Below are 22969 nucleotides of genomic sequence, written 5' to 3' on the forward strand. Positions count from 1 at the left end.
AGTGTCACCGGTGGGCCTTGTGGCGCACTTTTCTTCATTGTCTTTTTTCTCTATCACTTATTTTAGTAATCTTCATAAATGATATATCATTTGAAAGCTTAAAACCTCAAAATTTATCCTGTAAAAACCATTTTGAAACCATAAAATCTTTTAGCACTCTGCTCCCCCTTAGTGGGCGGTGTCAAGTGTCATATTACAAAATGTATTATGTTTTTTTTAGAATCAAAACTTTTTATAATCTTGACAAAATGCATGGTGTCGGAAAGGTATGAGTCTCAAGATTCCATATTTGGTGTTTTCTTGGGGATAGAAGTAATATTCACAGAATATAACGTCCGTGGTATAACATTCTAAATAAAATCTCACAAAAACCTGTTTTTTAGTATCAACTTCAAATTTGGAACATAACTTATTTAGTCATAAGGCTCTAATTTTATAGCAGTTTTGGATTCAAAAATATTTTGTAAAATATTAGCATTTTATTTACAGTAAATTTAAACTTAAAATATTTTGTCTTTTTGTCTAGATTGTCTTCTTTAAAAAAAAAAAAAAGAGTCCAACCTTAGGTCTGTAATCCAAAACATTCATGAATTATAACAATTTAAGTTTCTACTTTATACCAACTTGAAAATGTAGACATTCTACAACTATGACCATTTCGATCTTTTGTATGCTACATTGTCAGACTTTACGCAGATTTTTAATCAACTAGTGTTGTACAGTTAATCATTTTGAAAATGAATATGCAATCTACATTTGAATGAAATTTGAAATTTAAATCTTTTTTTCTATTAATGTTTTCATTTTTGGCAGTCAGATCAAATATCGATGTTAAAATATGCTGATGTTGCTTTTGGTTCATTTGTTATACTGTACAAGGCAGGTCAAGTCAATTGTAGAGGCATTGCATTGTGGGATACAGTATGTATGCTCTGTTGTATTTGCACATTTTCCATGTATTGTAGGTTATTTTAATTTAATGCATAATTTTCGCATAATGCATACCAAATTGTAAGAGTAGTGTGGTAGTGTGCTCTTCCAAACATAGACATATTGTTCAGGAAGAAAAAATTGCAGGCCCAGGCCTGTTGAGATATCCTAGGCTGCCAGTGTTAAGGAGACTACCGTAAATCTGAAAACATGCTTTTTCTATGTTTCCTAAGAGAACTCTTTGAAACAGTCCAGTTGCAGAGAGGCTTTAACAAGAAACAGGTTGTGTGACAAGACTGGTGACACAGTTTAGTGGTTAGTCTTCGCTGCGAGACCTAAAGAATGAGGCCTGTTGTTTTTTTGTTTGTTTTTTCCCCGACCTTCTTATTTCCTGGCATTTTTATTCCTCAAAATGTGAACTGACCAGATAGAGACAAAGTCTCATTGAGTTTCATTTTGTTTGGTGCTATATGCATTTTGCCTTCGTTTTGTAATGCATGATGTAATCATATTGTGGTTTAAGTCCTTTTCAATGGATTGGCCACATTGCCTTTGGTTTGTATTTTGGTATCTTCATTGATTGCCATTCATGCATGAGTCACAGCCGCAGTGGTCCCTTCAGCTCTGACGTTTGGTTGCGCACACGTAACTGGATATTAAACTGAAATGAAGGTGTGAATCATTTTTAGCACTCTCATATTTCATACGTCCTCATTAAGACGTGCTCTCGGTTTGCGCCGTGTATTGAAGCTATTAGGAAGGTGAGGTCAACAAAATCCTTACGGGGCTTTGTTGTTTGCTCTTTGATCTTTGGCGTCAAACGACATGATACAAACCCTGGTCAGCGTTTACCTCTGAATCCACAGTTCAGGTTAATGAAGCCAAGTCTTCAAAATCCCACCGGGGGTGGGTGATTAATTCTTAGCAGATACCAGAGAAGCGAAACACATGCATGTGGAATGGAAAAACCTGTTTGTTGGTGGAGAGTTGAAAAGTAGTGCTGCATTTGCACACTCCATAGACAGCAAAATAGGTCATTGGAAGAAAAACCCTATCATATCTAGCTTTTGATAAAATGGTAAGCTCATTTAATCTTCGGTATTGTAGCAGATGAGAAAAATGAGATTGAGAAGTAGGTGTGCATAAAATGGAGTCATTTGCTATAGATTCAGTTCTCAATCATTAATTAAATCTCGATTCTTAACATATAAACTCTAAATGTGTTGTTCGCAACACATAGACGTTGGTCTGCTATCCCCAATCCAGCCAAATCCCAGTCCAGTACCCCATATCCAGTGGAAAATGTTCCCTGTCTGGCTCGTCGTATCAGTAAACACTGGTTACAACATGGTGGAAAGGAGCAGAAGGCCCTTCCCTCCTCTTTCCTCCACTGAGCATGTTCCCTCTTTGGCCTGTAGGGGGAGATCCAGGGACACAACTGGATCATCGCAGTCAAATGCTTTTCTCTCAATGAGAGGAATGTGGGAGCTGATATCTGGGATCCATTTCAGCTGGTCTGCTTGGAAAATGTTTTGCGATGAAAAGATTACTGGAGGTAATGGTTTACAATATATTGATGACGTAAAAAGGCCTTGACATGATTTGGGAGATTCTGTGAATGGAAAATGATGGGAAATGCAGCTTTTTTTGGTTGTTGATCTTTTCAAATATGCCTGTGCCAAGTTGTTCTTCCTGTGAAACTGTGACCATGCATGCTAGAAATGCCAAAAGTTTGGGATATACTAGCTGTGGCTATTGGGTCAGAGCATCTGTGACCTTGTGCAACATGGTGATGGTGCCAGATTCTCGAAATCAGCTGCAGATTTGCATTTGTTCATATTCTTGCACTTAGGCCTCTGAACCAAAGTCTACATTGGTTTTTAGTTTGTGAAACAGTAGGGAACTTGGTGTGCTCCCTTTAAGTTTCCTTTAACATTTGAAGCTAGCGCGCACTCTGTGGGTTCTCTATTGTAATAGCAGTTTTCCATGAGAGAACTATTACCATACAAACTCTCTAACTGCTAAAGAATAGCAGGATAGATGAATATGAAAGCTTAAAGAAAAATAAGAAAAAATCGCTAGCTAATCGGCTGTTATTAGTTGACCGTTGTGGCTCACTAGACAACACTGGGATAGGACAGTATTTGTCTGAGATACAACAATTTGGAAATCTTGCATCTAAGGGTGCAAAAAAAATCTAAATATTGAGAAAATCACCTTTAAAGTTGTCCAAATGAAGTTCTTAGTGATGCATATCACTAATCAAAAATTAAGTTTTAATATATTTATGGTAGGAAATTTACTAAATACCTTCATGGAACATGATCTTTACTTAATATCCTCATGATTTTTGGCATAAAAAAAAGATAATTGTGACCCATACAATGTATTGTTGACTATTACTACAAATATACGCATGCTACTTACGGCAGGTTTTGTGGTCCAGGGTCACATGTTACACGTAACACTTCAAATAGAAGCACTGCTTAAATATGATAAATCTTCTGATTCGTTTTTGTCATTAATTGTTTAACGCATTGTTACTTATTAAACAGAGCAATGCAATTAAATAGCAAGGCATTTGTAGATAATTCATTTATAAAGACTTCAGACAGAAGCAGATTTCTTTACTCTTCTTCTCATTAATGTTTCTACTAATGACTGAGTGTTTCGCTTGTCTAAATTGAGCTTTGGTGCTAATTACATGCCACTGTACAAAGACTGCAAATGACTTGTTAATCTGGATTTCGTTCATGAATAAATTTGCTGGTACTGTGGATGGTCGGGGTGCTTGAATCTTACTGAAGGGGCGGTTGAGGCACAGAAGACAAAATTGGTTGGGAAACACTGCACTAGAGGCGTTTTAGAAGGTGTTTTGCAACTAAATGCTGGTAAGACAGAATGATCCCTATGTGACAGACCTTGGAGTTTAACCACAATCTGTTTAATAACGTGTGAAGGGGTCTTTCTAGTGTCAGTAGGGCAGATCTTCCCTGGTTTGGGCAGGGAACGTGGGGACTCTTATTATGAAGTGGCTCCCCTGGTGGTGAGAGAGAGGAACAGAAAGCCACACGACCTCCTTTGTTGCAAGAGCAGCTCCAACGAGCGGCAGACATTTTCTGGCTGTGCAACGGAAGGCAGCCGGTGTGTCTGCCAATCAGATGAGGTCTGGGGATCGGGGCTGGGTGTGGGGGAGGGGACAAACGGTGGGGGAATGCTTGGATTTGCTTGTAATTACAGCACCCTGTGACCTATCTCTTCCTTTCTGAGCCTGGTCGCAGAGATTCACTCCAGTAGTTGAAGGCTGGTGTGTGTGAGACTGGATGCACCACTTCAGTTGCATGGTTTGAGGACGTCTGTCTTTGCATCCAGACAAAAAAAAAAATCAACAAGTCTGGCTCATCACCTCATGCCTTGCTGTTCGTTCCCTATTAAGGGTTTATTTGAAATATGTTTCTTCAGTGACAAGCGAATTGGCCGAAGCTGGAATCCTTGATGCAGGTGATCACCTGACGTTGTTGCAGGTTTCTCCTGGCTACTTGGGATGTGGTACTAGTAAGTAAGTTGAGGAGTAGCTCAAAGGATTACGCAGGATCTCAGGTGACTTCCTAGGCCGAAGTGAGCTTGATCTGCTCTGTCTAACTGCATCTACATCCTGTATTTAGGAACGAGACCTCTGGACATCGTACACTTTGTCAGATCTCAAGGATGTGGCATATCTGATGGTACCAGCATGATGATTCTTTATTTATTTATTTTTTTATTTTTTTGTATCCTTTCTCTCACCACATTTTTTGGACTCTCCATGCACTGTTAGAGAAGACTTTCCATGAAGTCTCAGCTCTTTCCCAAATTTGTTTTTGCAGGGAGATTTAAATCTACTTGCTGAAACGGGGATTCGTTGCCAGTGGTTTGTTTTGTTTCACTTGCCGAAGCAGGAGAGATGTTCCACATGGGCTTTGTCAGGCTTTCAGTGAACCAGTAGCCAAGAACGACAGTGACCAAATCAACCAGAACATGAAAAATGAAAGGGAGAGAGAAAAAGCGTGCAATTAGGGAACAAGAGCATTCTGGGACTCAGTGTCCACTGAGTGTTGTTATAAATGTCATGATATTATGGGGCCTACTCATGACTTGTTTATTTTCAATAAAGACATGTTTTTTGGTCTTTTGTTGAAACCAGTCATGGTTTAAAGCATTGGGAGATACTGAGTCTCTTGAAAATATTACCTTGACTCAGAAGTGATTGACAGCTCAAAGCACAGCCAATCAAAGCCCTTGTTATTCAGATGTTGTTCAGACTGAACCTTTGGGATAAGCCTCCCCATTCCCAAAGGATGTCTCCATGTTGTTGGTTTTTTTTTGTTTTTTTTTCTTTCTCGCCAGTGTTTGTGTTTTGTTGCCAGTGGCCATAATGATTATCTGCTATTTTTAGAAACAGTGGGTCATTTAATTTGGATCCAAACTCTAATTTGATCCGCTTTGAGTCTCATTACCGCTATAATTGTTTTAGGCAGGTTATTCCTGCCATTATCCTGCCTTGGACATTGTGAAGTTTTATCAATTGGCTTCATTCACTCTTTCTCCTTTCTTTTCTTAATGCTCTGATTCTCATAGCTTACATATATTTTTTTTTTCTGTGACATTGCATATGTTATGGAAACCCAATAATTCAACCGTGTGCTTGTTTTCAGCCCTCCAGTTTGGCCAATGGGAATTCAGGCAAGAGGGAAACCATGAAGTCCGAGGGGACAAAAGAGTCTCGTAGTGATCAAGAAGAGGGTAAATACTGATTTTGTTCTAAGCATTTGTGGCATAATGTTGATAGCTACATCTTGACTCATTCTTTAGCATTTATTGTTTTAGTTTAACTTTGTTTATTCCAAAACTTAAACTTTAAAAGAAAAATTAATTTACTTGAAGCACAATTTTTGCTTTATTTTTAATGATACGATGTGCCAACTTGTTTTGAATTTGGAACAATACCTTAACTGTTAAGATTCTGAAATCAGGTCGTCTTTTTGTGTTCTGTTTCTTCTAGGAGGAGATGAAGATCACTCAAACGGGCAAGCAGACCCTCTCAGAGAGGCCACTGAGTTGAATGGGACCTATGAAAACACGGACACAAAGAGAACTGAACAGAACCTCTCTGCGCAAGGGTCACCAGCTCGATCCTCAACCATGGAGAACGGACTGTCAGAGACTGAGCCGCCCCATGGCTCTACAGTGGGCAGCAATGGATATATTCTAAACAAACAGCAGGAAGACACAGTATCGGCCCCACATAGGACTAACTGGTCCCCCGTAGGGGGTTCCACATTGGGGCATGGGACTAATAAAAGCTCGCCACCTTCAGCTTCTACATTGCGACCCCCAGATCAGGGTTCTTCAAACAGTGCTGCAAGCCCAACAGAGAGACGAGCGGAAACAGAGACTAAAAACGGCATAGTGTCCAATACACCCCCACCAACGATACACCGTGCACGCAAAACTATGTCAAGGCCGGCATCAAACCAGATACTAAAGGTAATGAGGATTTACCGCAGTGAAAAATTCTTCTACATCAGCTGCACTAGTCATGACGGCAGTGCATTCAGCACTGAACATCCCACAATGCCGTGTTTTGGACCTTTGTTTTAGGTTTGCTCATGAGTCATGGTCATGGATACATATAATCGCATTTCTGTTCCTCCTTTAGCTTTTGAACAGGGAAAACAAGGAGCCAGTCGTGGTGAAAGATGACAGTCTGAGTAAACCAGAGGCAGTGCAGCCTCAGCCATCTCTAATCCAGAATCAGCTACCTCAAAGCCAAACTGACGTCACATCTGTACTGAACACCACACCAGCCAAGCCACAAACAGGTTATAAACTGTATTACCTTTCTCTGCATCAAAAAAAAACTGATCGCTCTAAAGCTGTTTTGATGTAGTATTCCATTTACTTTATATTTACAACGCTACAACTCAAAAGTTTGGGATCAGTAAGACTTGTAATGTTTTAAAGAAGTGTCTTATGCTCATCAAGGCTGCATTTATTTGATAAAAAAAAAACAGTAATATTGCAAAATGTTATTACATTATAAAATAATGTTTTTTTATTTTAATATACTTTAACATAAAATTTATTCCTGTGATGCAAAGCTGAATTTTCATCAGCTGTTACTCCAGTCTTAAGTGTCACATGATCCTTCAGAAACCATTAAATAAACTGATTCATTATTAGAATTATCAATGTTGGAAACAGTTGTGCGGCCAAATATTTTTCAGGATTCTTTAAATAAATAACAAGTTAAAAGAACAGCATTTTACAGTTGTTCAATAAAATGAATACATTGTTTTTCAAAAGAAACAAGTGTTTGAAAACAGGCCTGTATACTACAATTCTCTCTTTATGCATTGGCAGTTGAACCCAGACCTGTCTCTCCCTCAGTAGCAGCCGTGTCAAGGAAGAAGAAAAGAAAGATGGGAACATATAGTCTTGTGCCCAAGAAGAAAAATAAAGTCTTGAAACAACGCACAGTTCTGGAGATGTTTCAGCGCATGTCCCAGTCTCAAGCCAACCCTCAGGTCAGAGATCGGACCACCAGATTCGCACCTAAAGAGTGAAATATTATCTTTTTTTATATTGTGTTGTTAAAAGTAATCTTTGAGTAGTTGCTTAAATTGTTAGACTGAGCCTTGACCATTAGTAATCTCAACGTAATATCTTTGTATTGTTAACTGGTTGACTTTTTCTGTACTTCTTAAAGAAGTTGTTCACTTCCAGAATGAAAATTTACTGATAATTTACTCACCCCCATGTCATCCAAGATGTTCATGTTATTCTTTATTCAGTCAAAGAATGTATGGTTTCTGAGAAAAACATTCCAGGATTTTTCTCCATATAGTGGACTTCAATGGTGGTCAATGAGTTAAAGGTCCAAATTACAGTTTCAATGCAGCTTCAAAGGGCTCTACATGATCCCAGGTGAGGAATAAGGGTCTTATCTAGCGAAACGATCTGTCATTTTCTAAGAAAAATACAACTTTATTTACTTTCTAACCACAAATGCTCATATTGCACTAGCTCGACCTCATGTGCATCGCAGAGCTAGTGCAAGGAGAGAATATTTGGTTAAAAAGTCTTTATTTTTTAAAGAAAATTACTAATCATTTTGCTAGACAAGACCCTTATTCCTTGGCTGGGATTGTGTAGAGCCCTTTGAAGCTACCCTGGAAATCCAGAGGTCTCGCGAGAGCACAATTTGAATTGTCTCTGCAAGACACTCTGGCATCAAGCAATGATGCAGGTTACTGCATTACGTAAGCAGTTGTGGGAACCAATCAAATCGGTGTATCTGATGTAGGCGGTACAGAGGCGAGCTAAACTGATGACGACAGCACTGCGACGTCCGAATCATGTAGTAAACTTTGAAAGATCGCTGTTGCTACAGATGAACACCAGTTGTTTGAAACAGCTTTGGCCACTACAATGAACGAGTTAGACTTGGCTTTCCATATAAAAGAGGAACAGAAAACCGAAAACTCGAATCGTTCCTTTGCAAGAAGGATGTTTATGCTGTTTTGCCGACTGGATACGGCAAGAGTTTAATCAGTTCACGAGTTCACGCTTACATATAATTAGCCGGAGAATAGTAGTGCATGTTTGGCGTGCTGTCCGGTGAAGGGCTCCGAGCTCGGGAGTGGCCCGAACCCAGAGTACCCCCCAATAGGAGTAGTGAGAACTCGGAGTGATGAGATGGGGTGGTGGAGGGTTACTGATAAACCATCGAGTGAATTGAGGTGAGTCAGCTGTATTTAAACCTATGGCGCTGATTGACTTGAGTGGGCTCCTCTTGTGATGTTTATGCTAAGTATCTGACGCACTTCTCCCGAACTTTGTTAATGAAACATCATTTAGCTCTGCTGGTAGCTAAGCGTGTATTGTTGTGATTGGTCGTGGCGTTATCCAATTGTGTGCAGTGAGAGTTTCAAATGCATGCTTGGTGCCGCCCCTCGAGTTAGGCAGTTTTCATTGCTCGATCCCAGACCCTTAATCTTAATAGATTAGGGTCTGGATTTTTCCAGGCTACTTTGAAGCTGCATTGAAACTACAATTTGGACCTTAAACCCATTGACCACCTCTGAAGTCCATTATATGGAAAAACAGAATTTCTTTTCGACTGAAGAAAGAAAGACATGAACATCTTGAATGACATGGGGGGTCAGTCTGGAAGCGAACAACTCCTTTAAAGCAAAGACATGTGAACGTTGACATCTAATACTTTTTATTCCTTGACTCCACAGCAGGCAAAGGAAGCCGTGCATGTGAATGGCGAGAGAATGGAGAACGAGTCTGATGAGGAAGAGTCAGAGGAAGGAGAAGACACGGAAGAGGATGAGGAGCTAGGCAGAGAGGATATAGCCAAAGCCTCTCAGGAGGGATCCAAGATAGCTTCAGGTTCTCAGGTGGGAATTCAGCAGCAAAGCTCATGAGCCAATGGAAAAATGGTCTCATCCATTCTTGTCAGTTACTTTCCTGGATTTTTTGTCCAAATGACTTGTTCATTGAACTTGTGAACAAGTAAAGTAGCATCTAGTCGTATTAGATTCCCCTGAAAGCATGCTTATTTCTTTATTTTTCATTCAAAAGCCTCTTGAAGAAGAACAGGAGTCCGAGGAGTCACCAGAGGGTGAAGGTGAAGAGGAAGGGAATGAATCAGACTTGGTGAGTTCCCAAACATTCTCTGATATGAAGTATCAGAAGACATAACTAAACAAGTGTTGTTACACAATGCTTTGAGACCAGTTGGTTTCGCAGATCTGATTAGAGATTCCTGAGATAATGCTTTGTTTCAAATTGTGGACAGAGTTCAGAGTCCAGTTTGAAAAAGAAATGGAAAAAGAAAGTCAAAGGGGACCACGCCTGGCTCCGACCATCAAGGAAACGCAAGAGGAAATTGAAAGCGAAAACCGAAGGACTTTCAGGTAGAGTAAATGTTAAAATGCATGTTTTCCTCAAATATCTGCTGTAAGGCTACAGCTCAGCTGTTAATGCTGTACAAATCTCTTTATTTATGTCCCTTCGTAACTCCAGGAATGGAGTCCCAGTCTCAATCTGAGAGCCAGAGCTCCCCATCAGCCCCTTCTGACAATAGGAAAGAATATAAGGAAGTCCCACTAGACTCCCTCAACTTAGCAGCACAGGAAGCATTACTGACATCTCCGAGCACAGGTGAAATTAAATTCTGTGGCAATTTGGTTTGAGAAATGCTTTTGTATTTTCTGTTTAACTTGGCAAAGCATTGAATGATCTTGCAAATGGAAACAATGTTTGCTTTTTGACTGTATGAGGAAGTGCAAGGGGAAGTCTGTTTCTGGTTAAAAGCTATATAAATCTGTCTTTTCAAGCTGCAGTCTATTCATCTATTCAAGTTCAAGTACTAGTTTGGCTGCTTAATCTGGTTACAAATCAATTTTTTGTGTCATAGTCTATTCTGTTTGATTGGTTTCAAGCTCAGCATCTCGAGGCGCATTTGTGTAAAGTTTAGAGCTTGATTATTGCAAGGCCTTTGTGGTGGCCTCCATCTTGGATAAAATGAGTCATCAAGACTCAACCGATATGGTGCCCCCTGGTGGCCATGTGTCTACTGAAGAGCAATCCTGAAGCAGTTTGTGCTATCTGTGCAATATTTTCCATTTGTTTTTGAAGTAACATTGACTTCCTGCCAACTGTTTTTCCAAAATGATGGTTTTTCAGCTTTTTCATGATTATAAGAGTCTTACAGGTGGTGTTTCTTAGCTGTTTCAGGGTCAGTGGTGAGCACAGATGCTGACATGGTGCAGGAACTGCCTCTGTGCAGCTGTCGAATGGAGATGCCTAAGAGCCGAGAAATTCTCACGCTTGCGGACAGGAAGTGTATGGCAACCGAGAGCATTGACGGTCAGGTGAGATGGTTGCCCTTGTGAATAATGTATGTGACATTTACAGGAATACCATGTCTCTCTATATAACAGGGGTTCTCAACTCTGGCCCTTGAGGTCTTTCAGGTTCTCAGCAACTCACTTGCTTTTCTAGAAATCCTTAAGATTTTTGTTAGCTTGTTCAGGTGTGTTTGATTGGGGTTGAGGGCCAGAGTTAAGAAAACCTGCTATATTCTGTCTAAATACAGGTACAGTTTTTTAAATGAAATAAGGTGAATAATTCGCTTCAACACACAGAAGGTCCTAGGGTTCATCTGACTGCTGAATACTTGGCATCTTCATTTTGTTCTGAACTTTATTCTAATTGGTTCCCTGTTGTTCTGGGGGTAGCTGAGCCGTTGTCAGAGTGCAGTGCTGAAGCACGAGATGATGAGGCCTTCAAACTCAGTCCAACTGCTGGTTCTGTGTGAAGACCATCGCACGGGCATGGTCAAACATCAGTGCTGCCCAGGCTGTGGCTTCTTTTGCAGAGCCGTGAGTCTTTGGCTTTACCCAAGAGAACGTTTTAGGTCTTTGATTGGGTTTCAGCATGACAAGCCATTGGCCAAGAAATTCACTTGAGTGCATGTGTCTGAAAAGCTCCAGAGTTTTTACTTCAGCCACATTTGAGCAAAACACTCAATGGTATTTCATGTGGCCACCGTGTAGGGCGTCTTCATGGAGTGTCAGCCAGAGGTGAACATCTCCCACCGGTTTCATCGAGCCTGTGCCTCGGTGCTCAACGGTCAGAGCTTTTGTCCACACTGTGGAGAGGAGGTCAGCAAGGCGAAAGAGGTCACCATTGCCAAGGCCGATACGACGTCTACTGTGCCTCTCACACATGGCCCTTGCACACCCAGCACCTCAGAGGGCAAAGCAGACACCACCACTGGAGGGTATGTGCAAGCTGTTTAATGTTATGTACAGTTGAGGTCAAAAGTTTACATACACCTTGCAGAATCTTGTGTATTTGAACCCTTTCCAACAATGACTGTATGATTTTGAGATCCATCTTTTCACACTGAGGACAATGGGAGACTCATATGCAAACATTACAGAGGGTTCAAACTCTTACTGATGCTTCAGAAGGAAACACAATGTGTTAAGATCAGGGGGGTGAAAACTTTTGAAATTTGCAGATTATGGAGAATTTAACTTATTTTATCTTCTGGGAAACATCTAAGTATCTTCTGTAGCTTCTGAAGGGCAGTACTAAATAAAAAAAAATGTTATTTAGGCAAAATAAGAAAAATGTTCATTGTTAAAAAGTTTTCACCCCCTGGATTTTAATGCATCGTTTTTGCTACTGGAGCATCAGTGAGCATTTGAACCTTCTGTAATAGTTGGATATGAGTCCCTCAGTTGTCCTTTGTGTGAAAAGATGGATCTCAAACTCATACAGTCATTGTTGGAAAGGGTTCAAATACACAAAAATGCTGAAAAACCAAAGAATTTGTGGGACCTGAAGGATTTCTTTTGAAGAACAGCAGCCAGATTAACTTCAGGACAAACTCATGAACAACTATCACTAAACAAACAAACAAAAAAACATTCAGATCATTCAGGTAACAACACAGTATTAAGAATCAAGCGTATGAAAACTTTTGAACGGGGTCATTTTTATAAATTCATTTATTTTCTCTTGTGGACTGTATGTAAACATCTTTTATGTGAAATATCTTATTCAGGTCAGTACTTAAAAAAAACAACATGCATTTTGTATGATCCCTCTTATTTTGGTAAAATAATTAACATTTTGAAGATTCTGCAAGGTGTATGTTAACTTTTGACCTCATCTGTACCTAGGACATTCTAAATCAGCATGTTTCTCCAACTTTTTGGTTAAAATTGAATTGTTTGTCAATAAAGGTCCACCCGGCTCTCGGTTCTTGGAGAGGGCAAAGCAGACAGCACCTTATCTAAACCACAGTCACAGGACACATCTGTGTCCCCTTTGGGCTCCAAAATCGTACCTGTAGGAGCTGGGTCTGGAATCGGATCTCCACCAGGACCACCTAAAGAAACTCTGGAAAGTGTCCTGCTGGCTCTAGATGCAGAGAAGTAAGAATACCAACTATTGGATCATTTAATCATTATGAACTCTTGTACAACTTGCATTGACCTTATTTTCATAATTTAATTTTCTCCAAGACCCAAGAAGCTTCGGTTTCACCCAAAACAGCTGTATATTTCTGCCAAACAAGGAGAGCTGCAGAAGGTCTTATTGATGTTGGGTAAGAGAGATGAATAAGGTTGTTTGTCTTACTCATGGTTGTCTGCTCTGTACTGGAAACTTCTTGTTCCATTCTTAGTGGATGGAATAGACCCTAACTTCAAAATGGAAAGCCAAAACAAACGCACACCGCTCCATGTAGCAGCTGAAGCAGGTCATCAGGAAGTCTGCCATATGCTGGTGCAGGTGAGGGCAAATACTACTGAACTAGTATTAACTTGCCCAAAGATGAAAACTCAAACACAACTCTGTAATAGTTCTCAGATTTCATTTGTGTCATGCCTGGTTTAGCCTCAATGATTTTGATGTTGTTATTAAAATCACTGATTTTATTCTTCAGGCTGGTGCAAACCTTGACATGTGTGATGAGGACCAGCGGACGCCCCTTATGGAGGCCTGTGAGAACAATCATCTTGACACAGTACGCTATCTTCTGAGGGCTGGAGCCATCGTCTCTCACAAGGTCATCTGCCACGAGCAAGATGGTTGATAAGCCAGTCTGTTTAGTGCAACATTCTGTAATCAGTGTTGCTTTTTGAGGAACATCCACTCTGTTTGAAAACTGACCATATCCTGTTTCCTTTTCTTTTCAGGATGTTGAAGGTTCAACATGTCTCCATCTTGCTGCTAAGACTGGGCACTTCGGCATTGTACAACATTTGCTGTCTACAGGGCTTGTAGATATTAACTGCCAGGTTTTGGACCTTCTATTATATCTAACAATTGTAAAAATATTTTGAGAATGCGGGATGGTGTTTTTGGGGATTTCCACCATTTGAGTCTGTAGACTCTGCCAGATATATCTCTGGAATTTCACAAAACATCAGCACCAATAGTCGTCATCTTACTGAAAACTACTCCTACTGATTCTTGTAATGAGTTTCTCAAAGATTGCAAGGCGCGTTAATGACGTACTGGCAAATTTTTTTTTTTTTCTGTTTGTGTAGTGAAAAGACAACTGAAATTCCTCTAAACAAATTAGAAAAGATTTTGTTGCTTTGGACTTTTTTTTTTATTTTAACCATAACAAAAGAACTTTTAACTTAACCATTTAAACAGTTTCATCTTAACCTTAAAGCATTATTATTATTATTATTATTATTATTAGTATTATTATTATTGATTTATTTATTATATGTATTTATTTATTTATTTTATTTAAGGTACTTACCAGTAGTTCTTAATTAGAGGGCCTCAAGATGACCTGAAATGGTTTAAATTTAAAATTTATTTAAATTCATTTAAATTTACTTTTTTATTTTTTTTAAAAGTGTGGTTTCTAGACCTGAAAAAGCCATGGAAATGAATAAAATCTTAAAACGCCATGGGTATTTTTATGGGAGTCCTATTCCGCCACTGAATAATAAAAAAAAAGTTATTGCGACTTTTTATCTCACAACTTTGATACAAACTCACAGTTGTGAGAAATAAATACAGAATTGCAAGTTTGTATCTCATTATTTTGACTTGTGAGATATAAACTCAAAATTATGAGTTGTAAAGTCCAATTTTGCGGGGGGAAGAAATGATATTCTCAGAATTTCGAGTTTATATATCACAATTCTGACTTAATAACTTTCAATTGCGTGTTATGAAGTCAAAATTGCGAGTTTTAAACTCGTAATTGTGCGTTATAAAGTCAGAATTGTGAGTTATGAACTCGCATTTGCTTTTTTTTTTAAGAGTTTGTCTCACATTTCTGACTTCATGACTCACAAAATTGAGTTTATATCTCACAATTCTGATTTTATAACTCGCAATTGTGAGTTTGTATCTCATAATTCTGAGGAAAAAGTCTTTTTTTTTTTTTTTTTTTTAACTTTTTACTCAGTAGCGGAAGTACATTTTTGTAATGAATTCACATTTGTTCTAGTTATTCCTAACTTCAAAGTATTTCATTGCATAGTAATTGTGAGTAAAACAGATTTGTTCAAATCCTTTAAATGATGGTGGTTTTGAATATTGTTGTGGACAATTGGTGTCAAAAAGACGGATTTCTGATGTATTGGCATTTCTTGTTCCAGGATGATGGAGGTTGGACAGCCATGATTTGGGCCACGGAGTACAAACATGTAGACCAAGTAAAACTCTTGCTCTCCAAAGGGGCTGATATCAACATTCGAGACAAGGTCTGTATGCCTTGGAGTTTTACCTGCGGTTTTACAGTATTTATTATTTACTTTGTTGTTTTTGTCATCTAAGAACTGAAATTTTGACAGTGTTTTTAATCTGTTGCAATGATCACTTTGATTCTAGGAGGAAAATATCTGTTTGCACTGGGCGGCATTCTCTGGCTGTGTGGAGATAGCTGAGATCCTGCTTGATGCCAAGTGTGATCTCAACGCTGTCAACATCCATGGAGACTCACCCTCGCACATAGCATCACGGGAGGGCCGGGTCGACTGTGTGAAGTGAGTAAACCTCCACTAGGTTTTATCGATCCAGACTGATTGATTGAGGAAACTTCCTTTCATTCTCACAGATCTGTAGTAAGCTAGGCTTATTTACAACTTAGAGACGTCTGAACCATCCTCCTACCTAGAAGATAACTACTGCAAGATTACGCCCATAGCCGATGTACTGCAGTCTAATCAGGTGCTTGTGTAGATCCTAATCAGCTTAAAGCTGCATTTTTTTTTTATTGGAACTGGACACTAGCAATAAAGGCTGGCTTTCATCATTTCCTGAACAAATTTTATTATTGATCCACCGGCAGGCAGTTACAGTGATTGGTTGGAGTCGCGAATGTAATATTGCCACAGGAGAAGATGGATCACACACATTTTTTTCCCAGCCTTAGAGTTATTTTGTTTCAGCTTCACCTCTGAATCAATACAAAACATTTACACTGAGGATGAAAATGTGAAATGTGTCTAAGACAAAAACTAAGACAAAATGCCTTTTTGTAGCATGTTTCTGTCACGGGGGGCTGACATAAGCCTTAAAAACAAAGAAGGAGAGACGCCTATGGAGTGCTGCAGCCAGAACTCGAAAGTTTGGAATGCCCTTCAAGCTAGCAAAAAGCAGAAAGAAGCTAACAGCAAGAATGGCCCTATAGAGAAGCTTCTCAACAGGTAGATCCACCTAGATCACAGTATTGACATATTAATCTACACTAGAATTAAGACCTAAATTAACCTATAGATCACAATGTAATTAATTGTGTTTAGGGACATCGCCAGAGGCTACGAGAAAGTCCCCATCCCGTGTGTGAATGCAGTGGATAGCGAACCCTGTCCTGACAACTACAAATATGTCCCTGATAGCTGTGTGACATCCCCGATGAACATTGACAAAAACATCACCCACTTGCAGGTAAACACTTATCTTAAGTATTGTTTGCAACACTTCTCAAATCTCATTTATATAAGGATGATGATTAATGTTGGCGCCGTGGACAAATATGAGTTATACAAAGCTTTGAATGAATAATAAACCTTGAAACAAAAGAAAAAGATGTTAATAAATAATGGTGTTATTTCACTTTGCAGTACTGCGTCTGTAAGGACGATTGCTCCTCAGCTAGTTGCATGTGTGGCCAACTCAGCTTGCGCTGCTGGTATGATAAAGTAAGTCCATTTCTGAACACTTCATCCATAGAACCTAAAAACTAACCTCTCTGTCATTCACTCATGATGTTATATCTGTAAATTGGCAATATTTGGGTTATTTTAAAGCACAGTTATATAAATTACTAGCTCTAAATTTCTGTTAATGTCATTTGACTTGGGAAACATCTCCACCTAGAGGTGGAACTAGCTAAGTACAAGACAGTGTGAGGTTGTATAGTCAAAGTTAGGTGTTTGTTAATTGTATTTTAAGTATTAAACTACCGTACAATTGAAGTCAAAAGTTGTTAATTATTTTACCAAAATAAGAGGGATCGTACAAAATGCTTGTTATTTCTTATTTAGTACTGACCTGAATAAGATATTTCACATAAAAGATGTTTACATATAGTCCACAAGAGAAAATACAAAAACTGCCTGCTGTTCTTTAGAAAAATCCCTCAGGTCCCACAAATTCTTTGGTTTTTCAGCATTTTTGTGTATTTGAACCCTTTCCAGCAATGACTGTATGATTTTGAGATCCATCTTTTCACACTGAGGACAACTGAGGGACTCATATGCAACTATTACAGAAGGTTCAAACACTCATTGATGCTTCAAAAGGAAACACAATGCATTAAGAGCCAGGGGGTGAAAACTTTTGAACAGAATGAAGATGTGTACATTTTTCTTATTTTCCCAAAATATCTTTTTTTTTTTTCATTTGGTACTGCCCTTTAAAAGCTATAGAAAGATACTTACATGACAAAATAAGGTAAAATTACCCTGATCTTCAAATTCAAAAGTTTTTAATACATCATGTTTCCTTCTGGAGCATTAGTGAGCGTTTGAACCTTCTGTAATAGTTGCATATGAGTCATTCAGTTGTCCTCAGTGTGAAATGATGGATCTCAAAACCATAGTTATTGTTGGAAAAGGGTTTGAATACACAAAAATGCTGAAAAAACACAATTTGTGGGACCTGAAGGATTTTTCTGAAGAACAGCAGGCAGAACTGAACAAAAAATAAACAAAAAAGCACAGCTGTGGATTATTCGGGTAACAACAGTATCAAGAATCAAGCATATGTAAACACTTGATCGGCGTCATTTTTATAAATTCAATTCAGTTTTGAATGACTGAGAACCATTGACTTTTTGTTTAAAGATTAAACTAAAGTTTTTTTGCAAGGCGCTTTTTAGTATGAGAGCTTAATTGCTTTGTGTTTGTGGCATCAGGAGAGCCGTCTGCTGCCTGAGTTCTGCAATGAGGAGCCACCTCTTATATTTGAGTGCAACCATGCCTGCTCATGCTGGAGAAACTGCAAAAACCGTGTGGTACAGAACGGCCTGAGGTACCTCACTAAAATCCTGAACTTTATTTTATTAAAAAAAATCACCCAGTAGTATTTGAAAACAGATAATGTGCGCTCCAAAAACAAAATAATTTAAATTTATGGTTCACCAAAAAAATGAAAATTACTCATTCTCATGTCATTCCAAACCCATAAGACCTGTTTATCTTCGGAACACAAATTAAGATATTTTTGGTGAAATTAAGGTTAAACCACTGATGTCACATGGACTATTTTAATGATGTCCTTACTACCTTTCTGGGCCTTGAATATGACAGTTGCGTTGCTGTCTATGCAGGGTCAGAAAGCTCTCGGGTTTTATCAAAAATATCTTAATTTGTGTTCTGAAGATGAATTGAAGGTCTTACAGGTTTGGAACGACATAAGAGTGAGTAATTAATGACAGAATGTTCATTTTCAAGTGAACCATTTAAAATCAGTCAATTGATCACCCTGACCAACTATGTAGTACCCACACATACTTGTTTTTCAATTGTAGTGTATGAGCTAGATTGAGTATCCTCCTCCATTATTTCTTAGGATAAGACTGCAGTTGTTCAGGACACAGATGATGGGATGGGGTGTCAAGACATTACAGGATATCCCACAAGGAACGTTTGTGTGCGAGTAAGTTTATTATTTTTATCCATTTTGAGCTTTATAATGCTTTTAAAGGTCATTGAGGCCTGTTAAATCATCTTGTGAGTTTTAGTCTAACTCTGTGTGTGTGTGTGTGTGTGTGTGTGTGTGTGTGTTGCTGTGCAGATGTTTGTTTAGGTGTGTCAGTATGGATATAATTGTGTGCTTAGTGTGTTGGTACTCTAATGTCTCATTTCCTTCCAACAGATACGTGGGAGAAATCATCTCTGACGCCGAAGCAGATGTCAGAGAAAATGACTCCTATCTTTTCAGTCTGGACAGCAAGGTATCGCGTGCTAGGATGACTCCGCTTCAAAATCACATTACCTTTCTTGTCTGCTCCTGTCAATAGTGGATTATCTGCATGCCCGCAAGCAAATTTCACATATATCCTTTAGATGACCCTTGTCAGCACAGAAGAATGATTTATTTGGCTGTACCATGATACTCTTGGTACTCGTATTTTAGGCCTTCAGTAGTCTTGCAAAGACTGATAATGGACTATAGGCATAAAATCAGGGCTGCAGTGCTTATTCTGGCCAACAGATGATAGATGGGTAACTAGATAGATGGGTATGTGGATGGATGGCTGGATGGATGGATGGATGGATAGATAGACATGGATGGATGGATAGATAGATAGATAGATAGATAGATAGATAGATAGATAGATAGATAGATAGATAGATAGATAGATAGATAGACATGGATTGATAGACATGGATTGATAGATGGATGTTATGGATGGATGGGTAGATGGATAATCAAATGGATGGTAGACGGATGGATGGGTCAATATCGATGGATGGATGGATGGATGGATAGATAGATGGATGGATAAATGAATGGATAAATGGATGGGTCAATATCGATGGCTCGATTTGGATGGATTGATGGATAGATAGATATGGATAGATGGATTGATAGATGGATAGATAGATATGGATGGATGGATTGATAGATGGACAGATAGATATGGATGGATGATTGATAGATGGATAGATAGATATGGATGGATGGATTGATAGATGGATAGAGATGGGTGGATAGATAGATGGATAGATATGGATGGATAGATATGCATGGATTGATGGGTCGATGGATTGATGGGTCGATGAACAGATAAATAGATAGGGATGGCTAGATGGACAGATAGATAGAGATGGATGGGTGGGTGGATGGATAGATAGATAGATGGATAGATAGATAGAGATGGATGGATAATTGGGTGGGTGGATGGATAATCGGATGGATTGATGGATGGACAGATAGATAGAGATGGATGGATAATTGGGTGGGTGGATGGATGGACAGATAGATAGAGATGGATGGATAATTGGATGGATGGATGGATGGATGGAAAGATAGATGGAGATGGATGGATAATTGGGTGGATGGATGGATGGATGGATGGACAGATAGATAGAGATGGATGGATAATTGGGTGGATGGATGGATGGATGGATGGATGGATGGATGGATGGATGTACAGATAGATAGAGATGGATGGATAATTGGGTGGGTGGATGGATGGATGGATGGATGGACATGGGTGGATGGATTGATAGATGGGTAGATAGATATTTTTATTGTCAAGTCCTGCTAAACAAATCTCACATCCCGTTCTTTTCAGTCTGACACTCTCCAAACACCTTCTCAATTTATTTTCCGTGTCTGCTGTTGCAGGTGGGTGATATGTACTGTGTTGATGCGCGTTTCTACGGCAACATCAGCCGTTTCATAAACCATCACTGCGAGCCGAATCTGTTCCCGTGTCGAGTGTTCACCTCTCACCAGGACCTCAGATTTCCTCACATCGCGTTCTTCGCCTCCAAGAACATCAGTGCCGGAGACGAACTCGGGTCTGATTCCCATCACTGTCCATTTACTCGCTAATACTAAATTTAAATTGACTCCATACATTAGTTTCATTTGTTGATGCTCATTTATTTTTGATTACATCAGAAAATTAGAATTTCTCTCCTCGTTCACAGGTTTGATTACGGCGATCACTTTTGGGACGTTAAAGGGAAGCTGTTCAGCTGCCAGTGTGGCTCATCCAAATGCAAGCACTCAGCCACCGCCGTCGCCCAGAGTCAGGCAGACAGCACGCCGGGAGACCAGCAGCCCAGCGCCCTGCCCGATACCAGCTCGTCCACCCCATCCAGCCCCAGCTAAGCCCATCTTTCTAGCATAAAACATCCGGTTCTCCTACTTCTACCAGCCTGTCGCCTCCCATCACCAGCACGGGCACCTCTGCCATCTCTAATCAGCTCTGGTTTACCAACCTGGGACACTCGATGCTGCACCCACAGTGCCATGTTTAGCTCCGGTGGTCTGAAATCCTGACTGGTTGAAACGGTTTAGGGGTTTAAAGTCTTGAAGGTGAGAGGTGCACAGTTGGACTGGTTTTAAGTACGCACATTTTGTATAGGTTTTTTATCGTCAACCCGCCCCTTTGAACCACGATACATCATAAAAAGAGCTCAAAGTGGATTTTTATTTTATTTTCCCTTGAGAATAAACCCTTTTGAGCCAAATTATGGACTTCGCAACAGGTTTCTGTTGAATACTACCTTATTCTTATCACACAACGTGTTCTCCTGTCCGATTCGAACTTCTGCGTCATTTGCGTATATTCTTCTCCTCAACTTTGATGAACTTTATTCTTCAGAGTTTCACTTTAGCAGTCAATTCCCAATTCCAAATGAGTTTCAAATGTTGATTTAACTCTTTATGCATCTGTTTGTTTTTCTTCTGTTTTTGTACATTCACAGAATATGCAGAAAATTATGTATTCAAAGACCAACCTTTTTTCCCAGTAGCCTTTTCTAAGTCTGGAAAATCAGTGGGCTGTATCAACTTGAGATGAGCTCTTTGCTAGCAGTCATTGGACATTAGCACCCGTTGCGCAGTGCGTGTCCTCCTCTGATTGGTTCACAGACGCAGGGCGTCATGTCAATGCTACCAAAATCTCAAAAAGGCCTCTGAAAAGGACATTTTGGCCTATTTCTTCCCGGTAAAAGCCCAGAGTATAAATGCGTTTTAATGGCAAATCGCCACTGGAAGTGCAAATTAGTCCTATGAACAAGCCCTATGGGTTATTTCCTGCATGTTACAGGCCTGAATAGACATGGCTGTTGTTAAATGCATATTACTTGCACCCCCATCAATGCAAACTGTAAAATATTTCTGTACGTACTTTCGGTCACAATGATGGAACCTATTAGCATGCTTTTCAGACACGTGCTTTAGGAATAGGACTGGAACGTTTCGCTCTGGTGGAATGAAATGCGGTCGGGTGTAGGAAAACGCAAATGGTGCTGAAAAAGGTTCTTGTTATGTTTATTTTTTTATTACTCACTAAGTGAATACAAGTTGTAAAATACGATGAAGAAGCAAGTGTTTCGTTTTTGTTTTCTTTTTCATTTGTATTTTTAAATTGGCCTCTGATTTTTCTAACTGTAGTTTGACATTATTAGCCTGTATCAATTTTGTTCCATAAGTTCATGTTGATGGTGAAACTATTACAGTCTTTTTAAATGTTGATAGTGTAGTCATGTCCTTCGTGTAAATCCAGACATAGAAATACAAAACACTGCAAAATGAGGGGGAAAAAAGAAAACTGTAACATATTTCTGGACCGTGAAACATGATGCACAATCTTACTGGTTGTGTTTTTCTTTTTCAATAAATTTACTACTAATAAAAGAGAATCATCTCTGTCACTATTATGCAAAAGCAACATCAAGTGAGATGGGAAATTCTAGCTTTGCGAATATGAGACCAAAGGAGTTGAAAAAGGCGATCCAAAGCAGGAAGCCTTTTGATTATTTACCAAGAGGTGTTTTTTCACTTTTATGAACTGTTTGATTATTCTCTTCCTGGTTGCTTGAGATTTTGGTTGTAATTTATCCAATGAACTGCGAGCTGATGATTGAGGCCTTTTGACGTGCTGATAAAGGCTTTTAACTAATGAGACAGGAAACCGCCTTTCCGCATTCCACAGCTGCAAACTTTAAAACCTGAGTATGTTTCACTATTACTGCGGTCAGTGAATACTCTACGTTACGGCTGTAAAGCTAGATCGTGAAAATTCATAGAGCTGCATGAGGTTAACAAGTAGACAGGGCCATGAAGAAATCAGAACGGCGTAACTCTGACTGGAAGGAGAGAAAATCCACTGTTATCTATGGTAGGATGTTCTTTCAAGGTTTATGTTTCATTTAAGTGGGTTGTGGATTGGTGTTCGTTTGTATTACAGTGAACTCTTTGCTTATGATGATGATGTGAATGACTTGCTTTAGTGACATTTAGCGGCATT

The 22969-nt window shown here is 39.3% G+C and overlaps 1 protein-coding gene across 8 annotated transcripts in view; it reads left to right on the forward strand.

Moving 5' to 3' along the window:
- Positions 1-22355, forward strand: part of ehmt1b (euchromatic histone-lysine N-methyltransferase 1b) — a 36004-nt gene extending 13649 nt beyond the window's left edge. For 2 of the 8 annotated variants that reach the window (XM_073824176.1, XM_073824182.1), the window contains exons 2-27: positions 5625-5712; positions 5972-6456; positions 6629-6791; positions 7333-7496; positions 9216-9377; positions 9562-9636; positions 9779-9896; positions 10006-10143; positions 10711-10856; positions 11223-11366; positions 11541-11767; positions 12741-12932; positions 13023-13105; positions 13184-13290; positions 13445-13567; positions 13698-13799; positions 15129-15233; positions 15361-15515; positions 16014-16178; positions 16275-16419; positions 16596-16673; positions 17891-18006; positions 18547-18633; positions 18853-18931; positions 20332-20507; positions 20640-22355. In XM_073824176.1, the coding sequence (XP_073680277.1) occupies positions 5625-5712; positions 5972-6456; positions 6629-6791; positions 7333-7496; positions 9216-9377; positions 9562-9636; positions 9779-9896; positions 10006-10143; positions 10711-10856; positions 11223-11366; positions 11541-11767; positions 12741-12932; positions 13023-13105; positions 13184-13290; positions 13445-13567; positions 13698-13799; positions 15129-15233; positions 15361-15515; positions 16014-16178; positions 16275-16419; positions 16596-16673; positions 17891-18006; positions 18547-18633; positions 18853-18931; positions 20332-20507; positions 20640-20823 (3807 nt within the window). In that variant the 3' untranslated portion in view covers positions 20824-22355. Of the gene's footprint in view, positions 1-4187; positions 4656-5624; positions 5713-5971; positions 6457-6628; positions 6792-7332; positions 7497-9215; positions 9378-9561; positions 9637-9778; positions 9897-10005; positions 10144-10710; positions 10857-11222; positions 11367-11540; positions 11768-12740; positions 12933-13022; positions 13106-13183; positions 13291-13444; positions 13568-13697; positions 13800-15128; positions 15234-15360; positions 15516-16013; positions 16179-16274; positions 16420-16595; positions 16674-17890; positions 18007-18546; positions 18634-18852; positions 18932-20331; positions 20508-20639 lie in introns of those variants that run through there. The other 6 variants (XM_073824178.1, XM_073824177.1, XM_073824179.1 and 3 more) reach the window with 6 other exon arrangements.
- The last annotated feature ends 614 nt before the right edge of the window (positions 22356-22969 follow it).

The sequence above is a fragment of the Garra rufa genome, chromosome 19, assembly GCF_049309525.1.
Source record: "Garra rufa chromosome 19, GarRuf1.0, whole genome shotgun sequence".
In the NCBI taxonomy this organism is placed as follows: Eukaryota; Metazoa; Chordata; class Actinopteri; order Cypriniformes; family Cyprinidae; genus Garra; species Garra rufa.